General features: G+C 34.5%; 1 protein-coding gene across 4 annotated transcripts in view; it reads left to right on the plus strand.

Moving 5' to 3' along the window:
* TDRD12 (tudor domain containing 12) overlaps positions 1-14,818 on the plus strand; it is a 28,288-nt gene extending 13,470 nt beyond the window's left edge. For 2 of the 4 annotated variants that reach the window (XM_084533351.1, XM_084533352.1), the window contains exons 14-31: positions 225-378; positions 702-829; positions 1,419-1,610; positions 2,758-2,886; positions 4,163-4,280; positions 5,111-5,247; positions 5,338-5,558; positions 5,720-5,819; positions 7,082-7,269; positions 7,645-7,852; positions 8,377-8,469; positions 10,737-10,894; positions 11,862-11,983; positions 13,120-13,174; positions 13,612-13,725; positions 13,811-13,964; positions 14,057-14,123; positions 14,461-14,818. In XM_084533351.1, coding sequence (XP_084389477.1) covers positions 225-378; positions 702-829; positions 1,419-1,610; positions 2,758-2,886; positions 4,163-4,280; positions 5,111-5,247; positions 5,338-5,558; positions 5,720-5,819; positions 7,082-7,269; positions 7,645-7,852; positions 8,377-8,469; positions 10,737-10,894; positions 11,862-11,983; positions 13,120-13,174; positions 13,612-13,725; positions 13,811-13,964; positions 14,057-14,123; positions 14,461-14,546 — 2,424 coding nt within the window. In that variant the 3' untranslated portion in view covers positions 14,547-14,818. Of the gene's footprint in view, positions 1-224; positions 379-701; positions 830-1,418; positions 1,611-2,757; positions 2,887-4,162; positions 4,281-5,110; positions 5,248-5,337; positions 5,559-5,719; positions 5,820-7,081; positions 7,270-7,644; positions 7,853-8,376; positions 8,470-10,736; positions 10,895-11,861; positions 11,984-13,119; positions 13,175-13,611; positions 13,726-13,810; positions 13,965-14,056; positions 14,124-14,460 lie in introns of those variants that run through there. The other 2 variants (XM_084533353.1, XR_014697175.1) reach the window with 2 other exon arrangements.
* Positions 14,819-16,037: the final 1,219 nt, after the last annotated feature.

Raw genomic sequence — 16,037 nt, forward strand, 5'->3', positions numbered from 1 at the left:
TACTGCATGTATCCTTTTTGTCTTCAGGTAGCCTGGCATAGCATTCCTTGGGTCTGTAGCATCTACGTTAATGAGATGATACGGTACTAAAAGATTCAGTTTTTAAGCACATAAAGACCTGTGTTGCAGACTTTATTTTTTTACTAAATGTTGAGATGTTCAGAATTGTAAGAACTGTACTTCTTGTCTAATACTATGGTGTAAAATTGTGTGTGTGTATGTAGCCACTAGCACTTATTTTATGTCCTGGCTGGAAGAAGGCACAACTTGTTTTTGAGTTGTTGAAAACTTACAGCAGATGTTCCAGACAGCTTCATCCAATGTTGATAATACTTGGGCAGAATAAGGAAGAAGCTAAAAGAGTGAAAATCCAAGGATGTAAGAATACTTTCTATTTTCTTAATTATGCTTGAGAACAGCGTTACTGGCACTTAGTGTGAAGGAACAGAAATAGATATATTTTTGTTCCATTATTTGAGGTTTGACCTATGTTAGTGGGCATTTTAACCACCTCCTTACAGACACTTTTCAGTATCTTATTCTGCCTGAATGTATGTAGAATCATACGATTTTTAAAGGGGACCTCAAGAGATCATCTAGTGGTCTCTTTAGTAAAATTGACCTGCCCTACAGTGTTTTTTACTTGTATTCTTTAAAATCATAAAAGAAAAATGTTAAGAGTCTTTTTTTCTGACTTGTAGGTGATGTTATTGTGACTACACCATACAGCTTCCTGAGACTGTATGAACATAACTGCTTATTGTTTTGTAGACTTTGCCATCTTGTTTTTGATGAGATTGAGGTACTGTTTTCTGAAGCTACTGAACAGGTAATTGGGTTTTGCATTCAGATGGTAAAATGTTGTTCCAGTTGTTCTGCATGTGGCAGTCTTGAAGACAGTGGAAAATAATGCAAATACTAATCTTGAATCCTTGGCTAGAGTATAAGTTGAGAAGGAAACGGAATTAAAAATAAAAATTTTATCTGTATGTTTCTGACAGAATACAACACTGGAGAAGTATAGCTTTGGTCTATTAATCTAACTTTTTGTAACTATTTTGTAACTACTTGAACATTCATTTTTCTAGTAGATTTTATTGGCAAGGGGTTTACTGAAGCTGCTTCTTCAGGTGTTAGCTGTGATCCTTGATCAATTAATATAGTCAGTTCCAGGGAGGATGTTTGTGTGCATGTGTGCAAACAGTTCTTTCATGTCCTTCTGGCACTTTCTTCTTGCTTCAGAGGTATTCAAATAATAGGGCAAAAGTGCACAACGCTTTCTTCTGAGATACAACACAAAAGATTCAAGTTTTATAATGTGGAAAAAAAAAAAAGTGTTCTGGAGCAATATACACTCCACTGCTTTTACAGATTCCTTGGAATAGGGTAAGAGGATGATAGATTTTTTTTCTTTATAGGTTTTTACTATATTAGATTGCTACAAGAAGACCATTATTACTGAAGAATGGGAATATTTACCGCATCAAATTATTGCTGTTGGAACTCATTGGAATAAACATATGGCACGTTTAATAAAGGAATTCATGAACGATCCTTACATTGTGATAACAGCTATGGAAGAAGCTTCTATTTACGGAAATGTACATCAGGTAAAAATCCGGGGGTGATGTTGCTATTGGTTTACCAAGATGTCTTTCGTCTTGTCTGTACTGATCAAGCTCAGTGTGTGTGTGTGTATTTTTTATATATATATATATAAAATAAAACTGTTTTTTGTTGTAACTGGATAGTGCAGGAATTGTAAATCAGGTTGCTCAGGTCTACTTCCCACATACAAACTGAGGTGATTCTTAGAAAACCTTACTGAATGAGGTGATGGTCACTTACCTTAGTTTCTAGGACTGGGTGAAGACTCAATTAGTTCCATGATCCTGCTTATAAGTCTGGATTTTATGTGAGCATTACCAAATGGTGTAGATTGTGACAAAATTACTAGAAAGTTGTTTCAACTATTAATTGTATATGGCAAAACTACAGGGTAAGTTCTGCCACAACAGAGCTATTAAAAAACACCTTGTTCTACTGCAGTGCGCCATGCAACAAAATACCTTTTTTCTGGAAATCTTAGGTCAAGATATGGAGTGTTTCAAACTGTATATTTAATTTCTAGTAAATAGAGTGTAGCCCTTGAGAATAATACAAAATGTAAGTATGATCTGAATTCGTCTGTGTCTAAAAATAATTTATAATTTATGCCATAAATTGGGGATTGAGCATGTTAGGATACTTGAAAGACTAGATGTTCTAAGCTTCACCCCAAATTGAAAAACGTACCACTCCTTGTGAGAAATCAAGTTAGTAGTTTGGCAGGACTGACAATGTCAGTGTTTTAAAGGCTTTAGTGTTTCACCTGGAGCAGGACATTTTTTGTAGTTTGAAGGTTTTCAGTAGTTCTTGAAAATGCCAAACTTAGAACAAAAGATTGAAAAATCATCTAAAATTAAATGAATGAAAAATCGTGTCTGTCATTTTAATGGAGCATTTCATCAAATTCTTAACATGGGTGTTTGATTATGTGATGTAAATAAATGCTTTTGGAAGGTATCAAGTGGATGTCCTCTGTGAGAACTGCATATCATGTAAGCTTAACAAAAGCGCTACCATTTACTCTTTCTTTCTCTTGATTCAAGCTGTATTGTGTAACAATGCATAGTGTTCATTAAAATGAAGAATTACGCTATAAAGTATGTTTAGATTATATGAATTATCAGTCATCTATTTTGTGTCAATTTCTAGGTTGTGCAGCATTGTGTGAGCAGTGAGAAAACCGCTATATTACTCAAAATGTTGGATTTTACCCCTAATCATCTTCAGAAGGTGTTGGTTTTCACAGATTCACTAGATGAAGTAGAAATGGTACATCAGGTAACAAAACAACCAAACTTAGCTTGTAATATAACAGTTTAAAAAAAAAAAAAGACACTTAATCTATGTGTACTCAGCATTTTAGAGAGGCAGACCAAGGAGTTTTCCTGCAGTTGTTCTTTTTTCAGGTAACACAGCAGTAGAGAGCAATGGAAAACAAAAAATATCCTTTGTACATTCATTGTCTCTGCTGGTCCTTGAACAGTATGAAGCTAGAGAGGAGAACTGTTAGATTTCACTGGGAAGCAAGAGATGCGAAGCAGTGCTGTTAAACCTCAACAGCATGGTGGAGATATAATTATTTTTTTTACTAAAGGAGGCAGGCTATGAGGATATGAGAAAGAAAACATTTAGCAGTAGTTTCAAGGGTGGGATAGCAAAAGAATATATGGCTAGACTTTCCGGATCTAATAGGAATAGTCCTAAAACACAGAAATATATTCTCTCCCAGAATTTGGAATAGATCCTGTGTTCTTTGAAAGATTCTTAATACGTAATTAGTGTATCTGGAATGCTTAGTCCTTGAAGACTGGTAACAGAAACCAATCTGATTTTGTCTTGAGACTTTGTTTTCCTTGAGTGTCTGAGGGTTAAATTTCTTCAGGAGTATCAAAAACACCCCCTGCTCAAATACCACCACTAAAAAAAAACCAAAAGCTTGTCAATGCTACAGAAGTACTGAAGCTTTTAGTGGAACTTGTTTGTAGTAATCCTTGTGTACACCAACTTCAAATACCTTAAGTGACATAGAAAAAAAAACACTTCATTACGCATGCTTTCTTTCTAAATAACAAAGGCTTTAGTAGTGATTAATTTCTAAACAATTTTGAATTGACAAATATATAAAGCCTTTTTGAGACTTCTTCATTCATGCAAGTTAAGTGCGGGAGATCAATGAGAGTTTTTAGCACTTTTTGAGAGTCTGAAATGTGAGCCTGCATGATACTAGAAAATAGCATCCCTTAAAACAGAGAGGTCATCTTAATGGTGGGAAAAGCTTCAAATTGACTTTGTACCTTCTTAAACAGATGCTTAATGTATTAATCCGTAGGAAGCTGGGCTTTATTAGTTTTCATTTTATACAGGAAATGAGTAAGCTTAAGTATTTTTCATATAAATAACCTAAGAATTCTACTCTTTTTTTTTTTTTCTTTTTTCTCCATTTCCCATATACTTAAAATAACTCTAGGGTATGCCAGATACTAATAAGATACACTGTTAGAGTTTCTCAGAGCTGTTATTGTTGTATTGCAAGAATGTGTAACTTTGTCATTAGGCACTGAAGAGCAATTCAATATTTGCCTTGAAAATACATAAAGAAAAGGAGTTTAATTTCACGTATGTCCTAGAGCACTGGACAAAAAGCTATGCTTCTGGTAATCATGTTGTGTTAGGTGAGTATCTTCTCATTTTCTAGTTGTCTATTGTTTATTTCTTCATGGTGACCTATGTTCTACATTAAATACTTAATGAGATTATTTTGTCACTTCCGTGAGGCCAGTCCCCTATGAATTACTGTTGGTTATCTCTTTACTTGTTAGTGCTGCATCTAGTCTTTTTTTTTTTTTTTTTTTTTCCCCCTGAGTGTCAAGGTTAACTGCTGATAGGGAAATCATCAAGAAGCCTTACTTACTAGATGGAGCTTAAAAGAGTTGTTTGATTTATTAGTTACAAGAACTATTAGTTCTTTCAAAGAACTTCTACGGTTTCCCTCTGCTAATACGAAGGCTATTTTCAGTTTGAAATTCAGAATGTCTGAAGCCTTAGCATAATCATTTCCCCGTGTTCTGGTAGATTTTTTTTTTTTTTTTTTTGAGTTCTTTCCCAGAGCAAAGCCTTAAGCAGTTTTAAACTTCATTTTTTCCTTTTATCTGTCAATTGAAGATTAACTTAATTGCATCTATAGGTTCAAGGTGTTAGCATTTCTGCATTACTGGAATTGTATTCTATTTTGTGAAGTATTTGGCTGTGGCCTATTCTTTCTTTGATATTGTTATGAGATTGAGATTTACACAGATTAGAAACTAGCATGTGATGCTGTCTGCCATGCGCTTATGAAATGTGTTGAAGAAACCTAATGCCTTATGTAAGTGTATTGGGAAAAGATTGTCCTCGATTCTTAAGTGGATGGGAGAAGGAAACAGGCATTGCAAATGTGATCTAATACTCCACATGCTTAAAGTATTACAGTTCCCTTATATTTGTGTTTAAACCACGTGTTCAGTTTTAACAGATGACTGCATGCAGTTTTTGGGAATTACAGATGCATCTTGCGTGATACATTTCAGTTTTCCTTCTTCTCCAAGAATCTTTGGTCAACGTCTATACAACATGTCTGACAACTTCCATAATGTGATAGAGGTTTGAATAAATCTTCAAAAAATTAATGTTAACATTTGATAACTATTTGGCGGATAAATAAAAGCTTAGAAATGCATACATATGTTTTAGGAATCATCTGTAGATCAGGAACATACAAAGGCAAGGTCAGTCGTACTGCTAACAGAAAACAACATGTGTCATGCTCTTGGGATCCTGCGCTATTTGAAGCGTGCTAAAGCTGAAATTCCCCTGGAACTGCATGATTTTACAGCCAGGGTGCTAGAAGCTGAAGAAGAAAAGAAGTTTGCAAGGCCACTGTGCACCTATCTTAAAGCATTTGGAATTTGCAAGTAAGGAAATAAGTCATTTTCCTAACATTCATACTCATGAAAGAAGGAATTGCGTGCCTTGAATGATGACTGCTACTTCATAGATTTTTCTATTGAGTACTTTCATTCATACCAGATATTGCTCATTATTTTTTTTCTAAAACTTTTTTTTTAATACATAGGAATAGAACAGTGTGTCCAGACCGTCATCAAATTAATTTACAAATAGACATGCTCCAGAATATGCCAGATAAAATTACACAAACGTCTGGACGTGTGACAGTAAGTTATTGTTATTTATCTTGGGTTTGGGTACTGAAAAGGCAGGTCTTAAATAGGTACTTCAGCATATTACATATTTCTTAACATTTACATTAATACTGCTGTAATATGTGTGCTATATCTCAAAAATGTTTGTTCATGTTTAGCTTTTTTCTTCTCTCCCTTGAAGGGGTTGCAGCATAAATATGAATCGTGCCAGATTTGCCCTTAAATTTGCCCCTTTGAACTGCTTGCATCCTCTTCCCGTCCTGTCTTTTGCAGAGTTCAGGTGCATTCAGCTCACGCAGTTAGTGGGCACTATCAGTACCGAAAGGTCAATGGCTGCAAGAATAGAAAGGAGAACTGAGTGTATTTTTTATTTATTTTTTGTCACTCCACTTCTGCCTAATACAGAAGTTTTTCTTGGTAGGTATGAGTTCAGACTATTTGGCAGGCTATATCTAGTTTTTGTAGTGCCTAAGGTCAGGACTGACTTCGTGATATCATCTGCTTTCTTCTGCTGACTGCAGCATTATAAGTATTCATTAATACATGAATACAGTAAGTATTCATTTTCCTCTTTGTTAGGAAATATTGGAATGGGTTCCATTCTTTAAGAACTGAAGTCATGTTGTGCTCTTTTGGGATTTCTATGAAGCGGAAATCAAATGTCTGGTCTTCTTACTATCTGTGTTGTATACCTAGCTGTATTTCAGTATTTCTATGTGGAATGACATTTAGACAGTACACCCAGAATTTTATGCGTTGGAGTTGCTAGTAGTATATTCTTTGTTTTGTTTTTTATGAAACCAATTTTTAGTGCAAAATTTTCAGAGTGATGGCCTAATAAAGAGAACAATAATGCAATGCCATTACGTGTTTCCCCAGTAAGCTTCTTTTAAAATTCATCATAAAGTTGGAGAACATTAAGAATTAAGCTAGGATGGTGTGGAATGCCTTAGTAGTTAGTAGCTTCACAGATAATAGCGTAGCTCGCTGGCATTAAGTGGGATACCACCAACTGAGGCTTGATGGTTTTTGTGCTATATATTTCCATTGACTGGAATATGGTCAGTTAATACTATTTATTATCCTAAGAATAATATAGTAATAATAAATGATCTTCTGAAATGTGTGTTTGCAGTAGTCTCTCTGCCTACTCTGTGGGTTGTGAATAGATGGCTGGCCTTGAATATGAAAACTTAAACATCTCCACATCTCATTAATTTGAGACATCATCAGTCCTTTTTTTTTCCCTTCCCTAATACGTTTTGTTCTTTCAGATACTGCCTCTCCACATTGTAAATGCAACAAACTACTTCGGTCGTATAGTAGATAAACAACAGGACCAATATACTACTCTTGCTGAAGAAATCAGTGAATATTTTAAGGAGACTAGTAATAAAATTCCTATTAAAAAGGCAGAGAAGCTAGCTCTGTATGGATTATGTGAGGAAACACTTTTTCACAGGTAAGTGTTGTGTGTTGTTTTTTTTTTAATTTACTCGTGCACTTTTATATAAGGAAAAAAAATATCTAAACCTTTCATTGTTTGTTTTTTAAAAACAAAAAATATAATATCCACCTCCCCATCCTGCCCTGAAAACAGCAAAAAAACACTGCTATATTCAGATCAGTCTTTAAAATACCAAACAAACGCATACTTTTTAAGTTACCAAATGGAAAATAAAATGATCCCACATGCACATATGCATATGCCCACACAGAATTCAGTATTTTACTGTGATTTTTTTTTACATGTGCAGATTTAAAAACAAACAAACAAAAACTTCTTACAGTTGATTAGATGAATACTAATTCTGTTATGTTCTCCCACTATATGAAGAGTTCAGGTGGTAGAGACTCCTCCAAAAGAAGAAAACTTATTCTTTAATATCAAAATCAAATACATAGATGAAGGCAGAACACGTCAAGTTCAGAGCTCTCAGCTTCTTCACTTACCTGCAAGATTTCAGCAGCTGCCACCTCAGGCTGTGGAATTTATAGTTTGTAGAGTGAAACCCGTTGATAATGAAATTGAATGGAACCCAAAGGTAATATTCATCATCTCTTTTTTCATAGTATTTCCCTTAGGTTCTTTAATTTGTGTGTTTGTTTTCTAAATGAAAACAGTTATGAATTCAAAGTTAGTTATCAAATTTAATTGTTTTTAGTCTTATCAATAAATATCTGTTAGTGGTCCAGATTCTGAGAAGTTAACTTTTACTTTTTGTTTGCCTGCAAAATAATAAAGTGAAATTTATGGGATTTTCTCCTATGTGACTTAAATGCCTTCTTCCAGAACGTTATTGCTACTTGTAAGTCTGTGGGGAGTAATGGGAGGGCAGCCTCTGTAAATTGACCTGTGGTTGGGTAGTCTTCTATTAATAAGTTCCTTCCTTAAAGACTTAACTACTTTAATCCATGGTAAAATTACAGTACTTCATTAGTTTACTCAAGCCGTTTCGATTTATTGAATTGAATTTATTGTTAAGCTCAGATGATACTTCACTAAAATTCAAATAAATGCAAAGTTACCTTGCTAAACATCTCAGAGGTGGTGTTTTGTTTCTCCTAGGTAACCCATTATATTCATCACAAAATTAAAGGAAAACCACATGAAGCAAAAATAGTACTTGCCCTAGGAAATACAGTTTGGATTGACCCAATGGTAGGTATGGTGTTGTTGAGTTAAAAAAAGAACACAGACAGAAATATATTCTGATTTTAATCTACGTAGTATTCATGTGTAACTAAGCACTGGAACAGATTGCTCAGAGAAGTTCTATACTCTCCATCCTTGGAGATACTTGAAGGCCCATCTGGATGCAGTCCTGGGCTGCTGGTTCTAGATAACCCTGCTTGAAAAGGGAGGTTGATTGACATGACTCCCTCCTCACAGCTTCAGCTGTTCTGCAATTAACGTGAATGTTTGTTTATAGATGGAATGTATGTGAGTGATTAAAAATTGAACTGTAAATCTGGACAGCTGAAAATACGCCAGTAACAGAGTATCAAATAAGTTATGTCATCCAGACTATTTCATGAAGTTAATAACAAAAGTGTTTTGTGGAAATACTACTTAGCTTTTTATAAAATCATTTCTGTGGTTTGCCACACATACCTCTGAGATAGTGATGCTTTGGTCCTCTAACATTATTTGCTAATCTCTAGGATCTCTTACTTTAGGCTTTGTTTATTCTGTTTATATTTGTAAGCCTTTGCTGTCTTCTGGTTCTTGCACCAGTGGGAGTGGGACAAAAAGGATATGCCACATGTTCACACTGAGAATGATGATTATTGTATAACTAACTGTATTGTGTTGCTGTATTGTGTTTCAGTGATGACGATGCTGTTGCTTTTTTATATTCGACGATCTTTTCAAATTACCTTCTTGTTCTTTTGCTTTTTTGCGCTTTTTTTTTCTTCTTGCAACTCTCTTTCCTTAGCCAGTTTTATTCTAAGCTTTTCTGCAAATTAAAAGAACCCTTTAAACTTCTTTCCTTAGTTTTCTTAATCCGAATAGGAAGAATGAGTGCTCTTGTTTGTGTGTGGAGTTTTGTTTTTAACACTTTTTAACACTGCCATTAACTAACATCTGGAAGATGTCTTAGTCTTGTGGAGCATTAATGGGTAGTATTGTGAGGTTTTTCTTCATCAGCTGCATTTCTTTCTATTGGCATTCAAAAGAAAACTAATAAACATCAATTGGATATAAAGGCTGCCTCTCATGTTGAAGATGCTGAAATTTTTGATTTTGTTATGTCTCATTATAGTACTCTTAGACATGATGAAATTGCTTTAATTATTGTTTGTGTCAAAGCTGATTTCTTAGGTTTCCTGAAATCGGCATGTTAAGGTCAGTGCCATGTTTGTATTGTTGTGTCAGTTCCCTGGCCTGTGAAGGTAACAGAACTGGGCTGGGCAAAGTATCCATGTTAGAGGTGCTGACTGGAAGGTGATAGGTAGGGAAAAGTGAGGAGGAGAAGAGTAGGTCATCCATGCAGTGATGTTTCCCCTGAGTATTTTCCTATTCTCCCAAAATCTTGCAGGTAGGAAACTACCTTAAGGCTGTGTTTTAATTGAAAGGGTTTGGGTTGTTTGTTGTCGGCTTTTTTGTGTTTTGCTTGTTTGGAAAGTCAGGAATCTATTCTGAAAGTGAAGTCAAAGGACAAAGAAAAAATCAAGGTGCATTTCATGTCTTCATTAATGACCTTAAAAAGCTAATTGTGTTTTTATAATGTCTGTGTCAAAAACAATTTTAAGGGCAATGAGTTCTTTTAAGAATTGCTGTCAAAGATAAAAATGATCCCTCAGCTTATGAGTTATGGTTGAGACAAGTTGATCAGAAAGGCTTCCCCACACACCAGGATCACCGTGCATTTCTTGTGTCGGCCTGGTCCTGTCCAAGTAAGGTATTTCTGTGCTTTGGAATATATCCTGCTTTATTTTCCTGTCTATTCAATCAGATGAAAAATAAAGTGGAAAGAGAAAATTATCTGAAAGTAATTTTCTTACTTAGCTTGATTTCTGATATGATCTTAATCTTTTCTCTTTGATTGCTACCTTTTGTTTTTATTCCTCTCAATAAAACTGGGGCCCCACCCAAAGCAGTTTTATTGTGATTTGGATCTAGAAGTTATTCTAACTCTATGGTGTATATTTTGGCTGTAGTTTTTGTAATTGACGCTAGGATTTTCTACTTCATTTCCACATTGGTTCTTTTAGATGGGGCTAGCTACTAGTTAATTGAGCTGTTACAACAATTTAAAATATGGTGATCCTTTGAAAACAATTAAACGTGAGTAAGTTATTTCATGTTTAAACATATACTTGTTAATTTTCAGATTTTCTAAATTTTATCTAAAGAACAGCTTAGAATTGTAGAGAAACAACTAATGAGTTATGGTTTTCATTTAGCATGTTTTGTAATTCAAGGTCCGGGTTACCAGGCTTTCGGATTTGAAGATGTATGTCAATGAATACAGTGTGCGATCTGAGATTCTGTCTACAGGTCTGGGAACTGACAATCCAGAACACGTAACACAACTCCAGAAGTTATGTGTATTAAATCACACGAATGACTTGGAGCCTTTGTGAGTGTTTCCAATTATTTGGAATATGTATTTAAAATATGTATTATTTTCAGCATATATTTTACTAGGAAAAAAGTAACTTTATGAACAGGATATTTACATTATTGGTACTGAGTATGATTTTTGTTTAAATAGAGACAGCCATGTTTGTGACATCTGCTTTCCTCTTTCTTTAGTTACATAAGCACCATGGAAAGAAAAATAGAAAGTCTTCAAGATGTTAAACTAGCATTTGATGCAGATAGTCAAGTTTGTCATAAAAATCTGTAAATTCAAATTTTGTTGTCTTATGATCAATGGCTTCTCACATAGCTTGACTGTTGCAATATTTCCTTCATCTTGAGTACAGCTAGTAAAGCCCCTCATTTGGCCAACTAACTGAGTTGATGTAATTTACATAGTGTGTCCGTTAATACCTCACTTTCTTACAAGCACAGAGTTCTTAAAATTGTTATTGCAGGTATTATTTGTAATCTGTAAAGCCAGAGGTCTCTTACTAATATGTGAAGAACTCTAAATATTCTAAAACTTTTATTTTTTCTGAGTCAAAACAAAATATGACCAAAAAGCCCCCAGAACAACTGGAATTCTTTTTTGAAAGGTAACCAGTTTCCTATCCAGGTCCATCGCACACACTAAGACTAACAGATTTTTTGACTCAAAGGAAATACTGCCAGCATCAGAAGTTTAAATGTTCTTCTGACTTGGATTACTGTATAAAAGCTTCTTACTGTGTTAATAAACTTAAGTAACCCTGTGGGTGCGACTTCAGGATTGCTAGAAGTGCATTTTAGAAGTTCCGTGTTTGTTTGTGGGTTTTTTTTTGTTTGTTTTGTATATGTTAGAATGAGAAACATAACTCCAATAGGACTTCCAACTACGATTTGGAATTCACTGAATATTTAACATTCTTAAACCTTTTATTTTATAAATGTTTCATTTTAAAAATATTTTTTTCTGTGTTCAGAAGCATAAAGGAGGATACAGACCATTCAGAGAACATGTCTGATCCTCAGAACATGTCCATACAAGCAAATTCTACTGAAAACTGTAAATCTTCTAAAATGACTATGGGGAATCATCTATGTGGTAAGCATTCTCCTTGTTAACAAAAAATTTAAAGCTTTCATTCAAGCTAAGCCCTAAAATGTTAACATGAAAGTCATTTTTTTCAAATGCAGCCTTTTTTTCTGAATATATGGAGTAGCACCATGTGTTGTGACTTAACATAAACATTATATGTTTATTAAATGTTTATGTTAAGTCATGTTTATGTTAAGTCACAAATACCTTATAGTTAGTAGCCTGAAGATGCTATGTGAGTAAGCCACGTGAATACATCTGTTTCACTGTTTGGGACGTATTCTGTCCTTGAAACATTCAGTTGTTTGGTTTTCTTTGGAATGGTGAGCAGGAAATAACTCCCAAGGAGAGGAAGAGCATTTTACTTCCAAAAGCTGTAAGGTTGAAGGGAGTTAACCTATGTTGGAATATCTGAGGTGAAAAACAGCATCATTCACTGGGAGATTACGTTTTTTTATTATTATTATTTCCCCAGATTCCGGGTGGTAGAAAACAGCTTTTTTTTTTTTTTTTTTTTTTTTTTCCTTAATCTAATGCTCAAGGTTTTGGTATTCAGTCAGCAGAGAATTTAAAAGCACATGACTTGATGTCAGCCATGAAGAGGACAGAAGATGGTCTAGCTCTAGTTAGCATGTGAATTTGGAGAGATGAGGGCTGAATGATTAAAAAAAGTTGCAATGTCATGTAATACTAACCATGGAAGACTTTTTATTTTTACTTGGTATAGTAGAGTGACTGTAATGCTGTGTTTCAAGCTCTGATGATAATATCAATTTTAGCTGTTTAATGAACCCCTGAAACATTTACTCAGTTTCTAAAATTACATGTTGCAGGTTTCAAATAATGTCTGGAAGACTCAAAAAAAAAAAATCCTTTATATGACCTGGAAAGTGTGATTTTTATTTTTTTTAATACCAACTCTAATACTTTTCATTTGAAATTTCAGTTGAATTATTAGCTTAATAGAATATTTCCAGATAGGAAGTATCTGACGTAAGTACCAAATACATGCTTGCAGTAATGCTTGCAGTAGTAATCTGATTGCTGTTGAATTATTTCTATGATGGTACGGGGCTATTCTGGAATCTGGTTTGTACATTATAGATAAGTATAAAATATCTTCCTTGATTTCTTATTTTTAGATGGTGTAGCTCAAAATAAGGAAGCAGAAGACTCCACCCTGCATCAGCACAAATGGTACAAAAATTCAGAGTGATTTTGCTACTATGCTTTTTTTTAATGTGAACTGTCCAACAGGACAATTATCCTTACTGAGATTATCTGTTTTACGCGTAAATAGATACAATACAGGTAGAAGTATTCTTTAATTGTTAAATTGATACTGAGCATGAGAGACCAGTGGTGATGTTGGATGTGTCCCCTCTTGAGCTAACAAATACACTCCTCCAAAGACTGATATCACATTGCTTTTGTAGCAAGTGTGGCTGACACTCTTTTTCCTGACATAAGGTTTCCTGATATTGCTACTTAGAGTCAAATTATTATGGTTTGAATACACATACGGGTGCTGAAACTCATCTGTTTGTTGGCAACCTAATGGGAGAATTCTAGTTGTATGTAAGGCAGTTTATTTTGTGTTTGGGCTAACTCCAATTAATCTTTCTCTATTCTAGCTTTTATCCAGAAATAAAATGGTTTCAAAATGAAGTGACTGTTACAGTGAAGGTAAAAATAGCAGGTATTGCTGACTATAAATGTGACTTCTCTAAAGAGAAAGTAATTTTCAGGTAGGTTTATGAAATTTGAGTTTAATAAACCTGAAATTTGACTGTTAGTTTGTATTTATTTTTTAAAAACCTTTTTATAATTTAGTGCTTGTTCAGGAGACAAACTTTATTTGGCTGACATGGAGCTACATCAGTACATACTTACAGAAAAGTCATCGTGTGTGATTAAGGATAAAGAGGCTGCTATTATCCTCACAAAAGAGAAAAAAGGACCATGGTGCAAGTTACTAAAGAACAAGGTGAAGGGAAAAATGATTTGAGAATTACTGAATATTTCAAACATACTAGCTGTGTTTTGGTACAGATACTTCAGACTGTTTTTTGTTAACAGAATCCTCATGTGTCTTTTGATTTCGAACACTGGGAAGATTTTGAAGACAAGGGTCCTTTTCCAGCTGGTAAGGATAGAACAAGTCAGTGTTTCTCATGTATGAAATGGTTATCATCCTAATTTTTATTGCATAGATGTTATCTGAAATATTCAATTGTTTTATAAGTATGACACTAAGCTGGCTTGCCCAGCTCCCATGAAAACAGATAAGAGGACCTCTAGCAAAGTATGGGCAGACAGGTATTTTTCAGTCAGTATAGTTTGTTGCAGACAGTTTGGTGCAGAATTTTTTAGTGTTTTGGTCTAGTTTGTACCCTAAAGGCTTTTTGTATTTCTACATGTGTGTTTTGAAGCTCTTGTCTTTTCTTGCTTTATAGATTTTACACTTTGTTAATTACTTCTAGGTACTAAAAAGCTGCATTGCACTTCTGCAGTAACCGAAGATCTGGTCGAGTCTTCAGATGACAGTAGTGTAGAAAGCGATGAGTAATTTGGAGATAGATCTTTGTCTGTTAAGGATAATGTTGCAAAGTATTGTCTATTGCATGCCCCTAAAATTGTTGAAACTGAACGTATAGGTTGCAGAACTGTGTTTAATTTTTGGAGAAAAATAGTCCTTATATTCTAAGCATCTGGAAAAAAATACTCTCCAGAAGAACTCTATATATTGTCTAGTGCCTTCACTTCAAAATTGTTGGCTTTAAAGATGATGTGCACATCAGTACTTTTAATTTAAGAAATTAAAGAGCTTTACTTACCTGAGTTTGCTGTGTTAACAATAGTTAATAACTTCTGCAGTTTCATAAACTCTGATGGTCTGTCAATGATTTCTATATTACCCTTCATACACATACAGAATCAGTTTTGTATCAATTTCCTGTTTCAGTTCTGCATGAATAAATGATGCCTGAACTCAGATGGCAATCTTTACCTGACTGGACGTACATGGACTTGGCATGAAATACTGTACTGTGCAGCTAACTAATAGTAAACTGCTGCATATTATTAGCAGAATGAGCATTGTAGAAAATTCAGTGTTTGTTTTCAGTTTGATGTTTGCATGTGTTGTGAATTCTTTTCCTTATCCAATTTCCTCTCACCTAGCTAAAACTCTTGCCTCGTATGCTAATAAAGGACAAAATCTCGTCTGCGTAGCTCAAAGGCTTTGAGCTTCCATGTCATCTTTCAGTAAATAATTTTTCACTGCTATATTTGTACACACCAGAACATCTCACAGTGAAATAATGTAATAGCTACTCATAATAAATTAAGCCGGTACTAATCTCTTTGCAGCTGTAGATCTTAAAACATGTTAATCTCTCTAGTGGAACTATATGATGACTTAAAATAGAGATTTAGCTTTACAGATTTATTTTAAGAAACCTAAAATTTTGTATTTTTAACATTATTCAAAGAACAAAGCCGAAATTTTTAAGTGACGAAGTATCCTTTATTGTCAGTGCTGGATGCACAGGGGATCCTTCCGCCTAACGTGCATGTTTGAAGTGACAAAGTGTCTCATATTTATACAGCAAAACAATGAATATTCAATAAACACCTTTACATATTCATCACCTAAACCCACCTACTCTCACTTCGTATGCTAACTAGCTTATCAGTCCTTGCGCGAAGCCTACCAAGAATTGTGGGCAGGGGTCTTTGGGAGGAAGACCGTAGGTCTTCCTCATGGTGTACTTTTCACCTTTTGCTAAAGAATGCCAAGTTGTCTGAATCCGTTGTTTTCCAAGCTGCAGGAATGCCGAGTTGGCTCAAGTTAGCTCAAGTTTCAGCATAACTGAAGGTCGACAGATAACGGGATGTTTCAATTAACAAGATGCTTCAACATAACAGAAAGTTGACAGATAACAAGATGTCATATATTTTGTTCTCATTACATTTTTAACTGCAAGATTTATTCTATCCTAAAGTGACTTTATACAATATCAACGTGAAGAACGTACTTGCCAGTTTCTTTCAAGAA

This window comes from Aythya ferina (assembly GCF_964211825.1).
Source record: "Aythya ferina genome assembly, chromosome: 12".
NCBI classification, from domain to species: domain Eukaryota; kingdom Metazoa; phylum Chordata; class Aves; order Anseriformes; family Anatidae; genus Aythya; species Aythya ferina.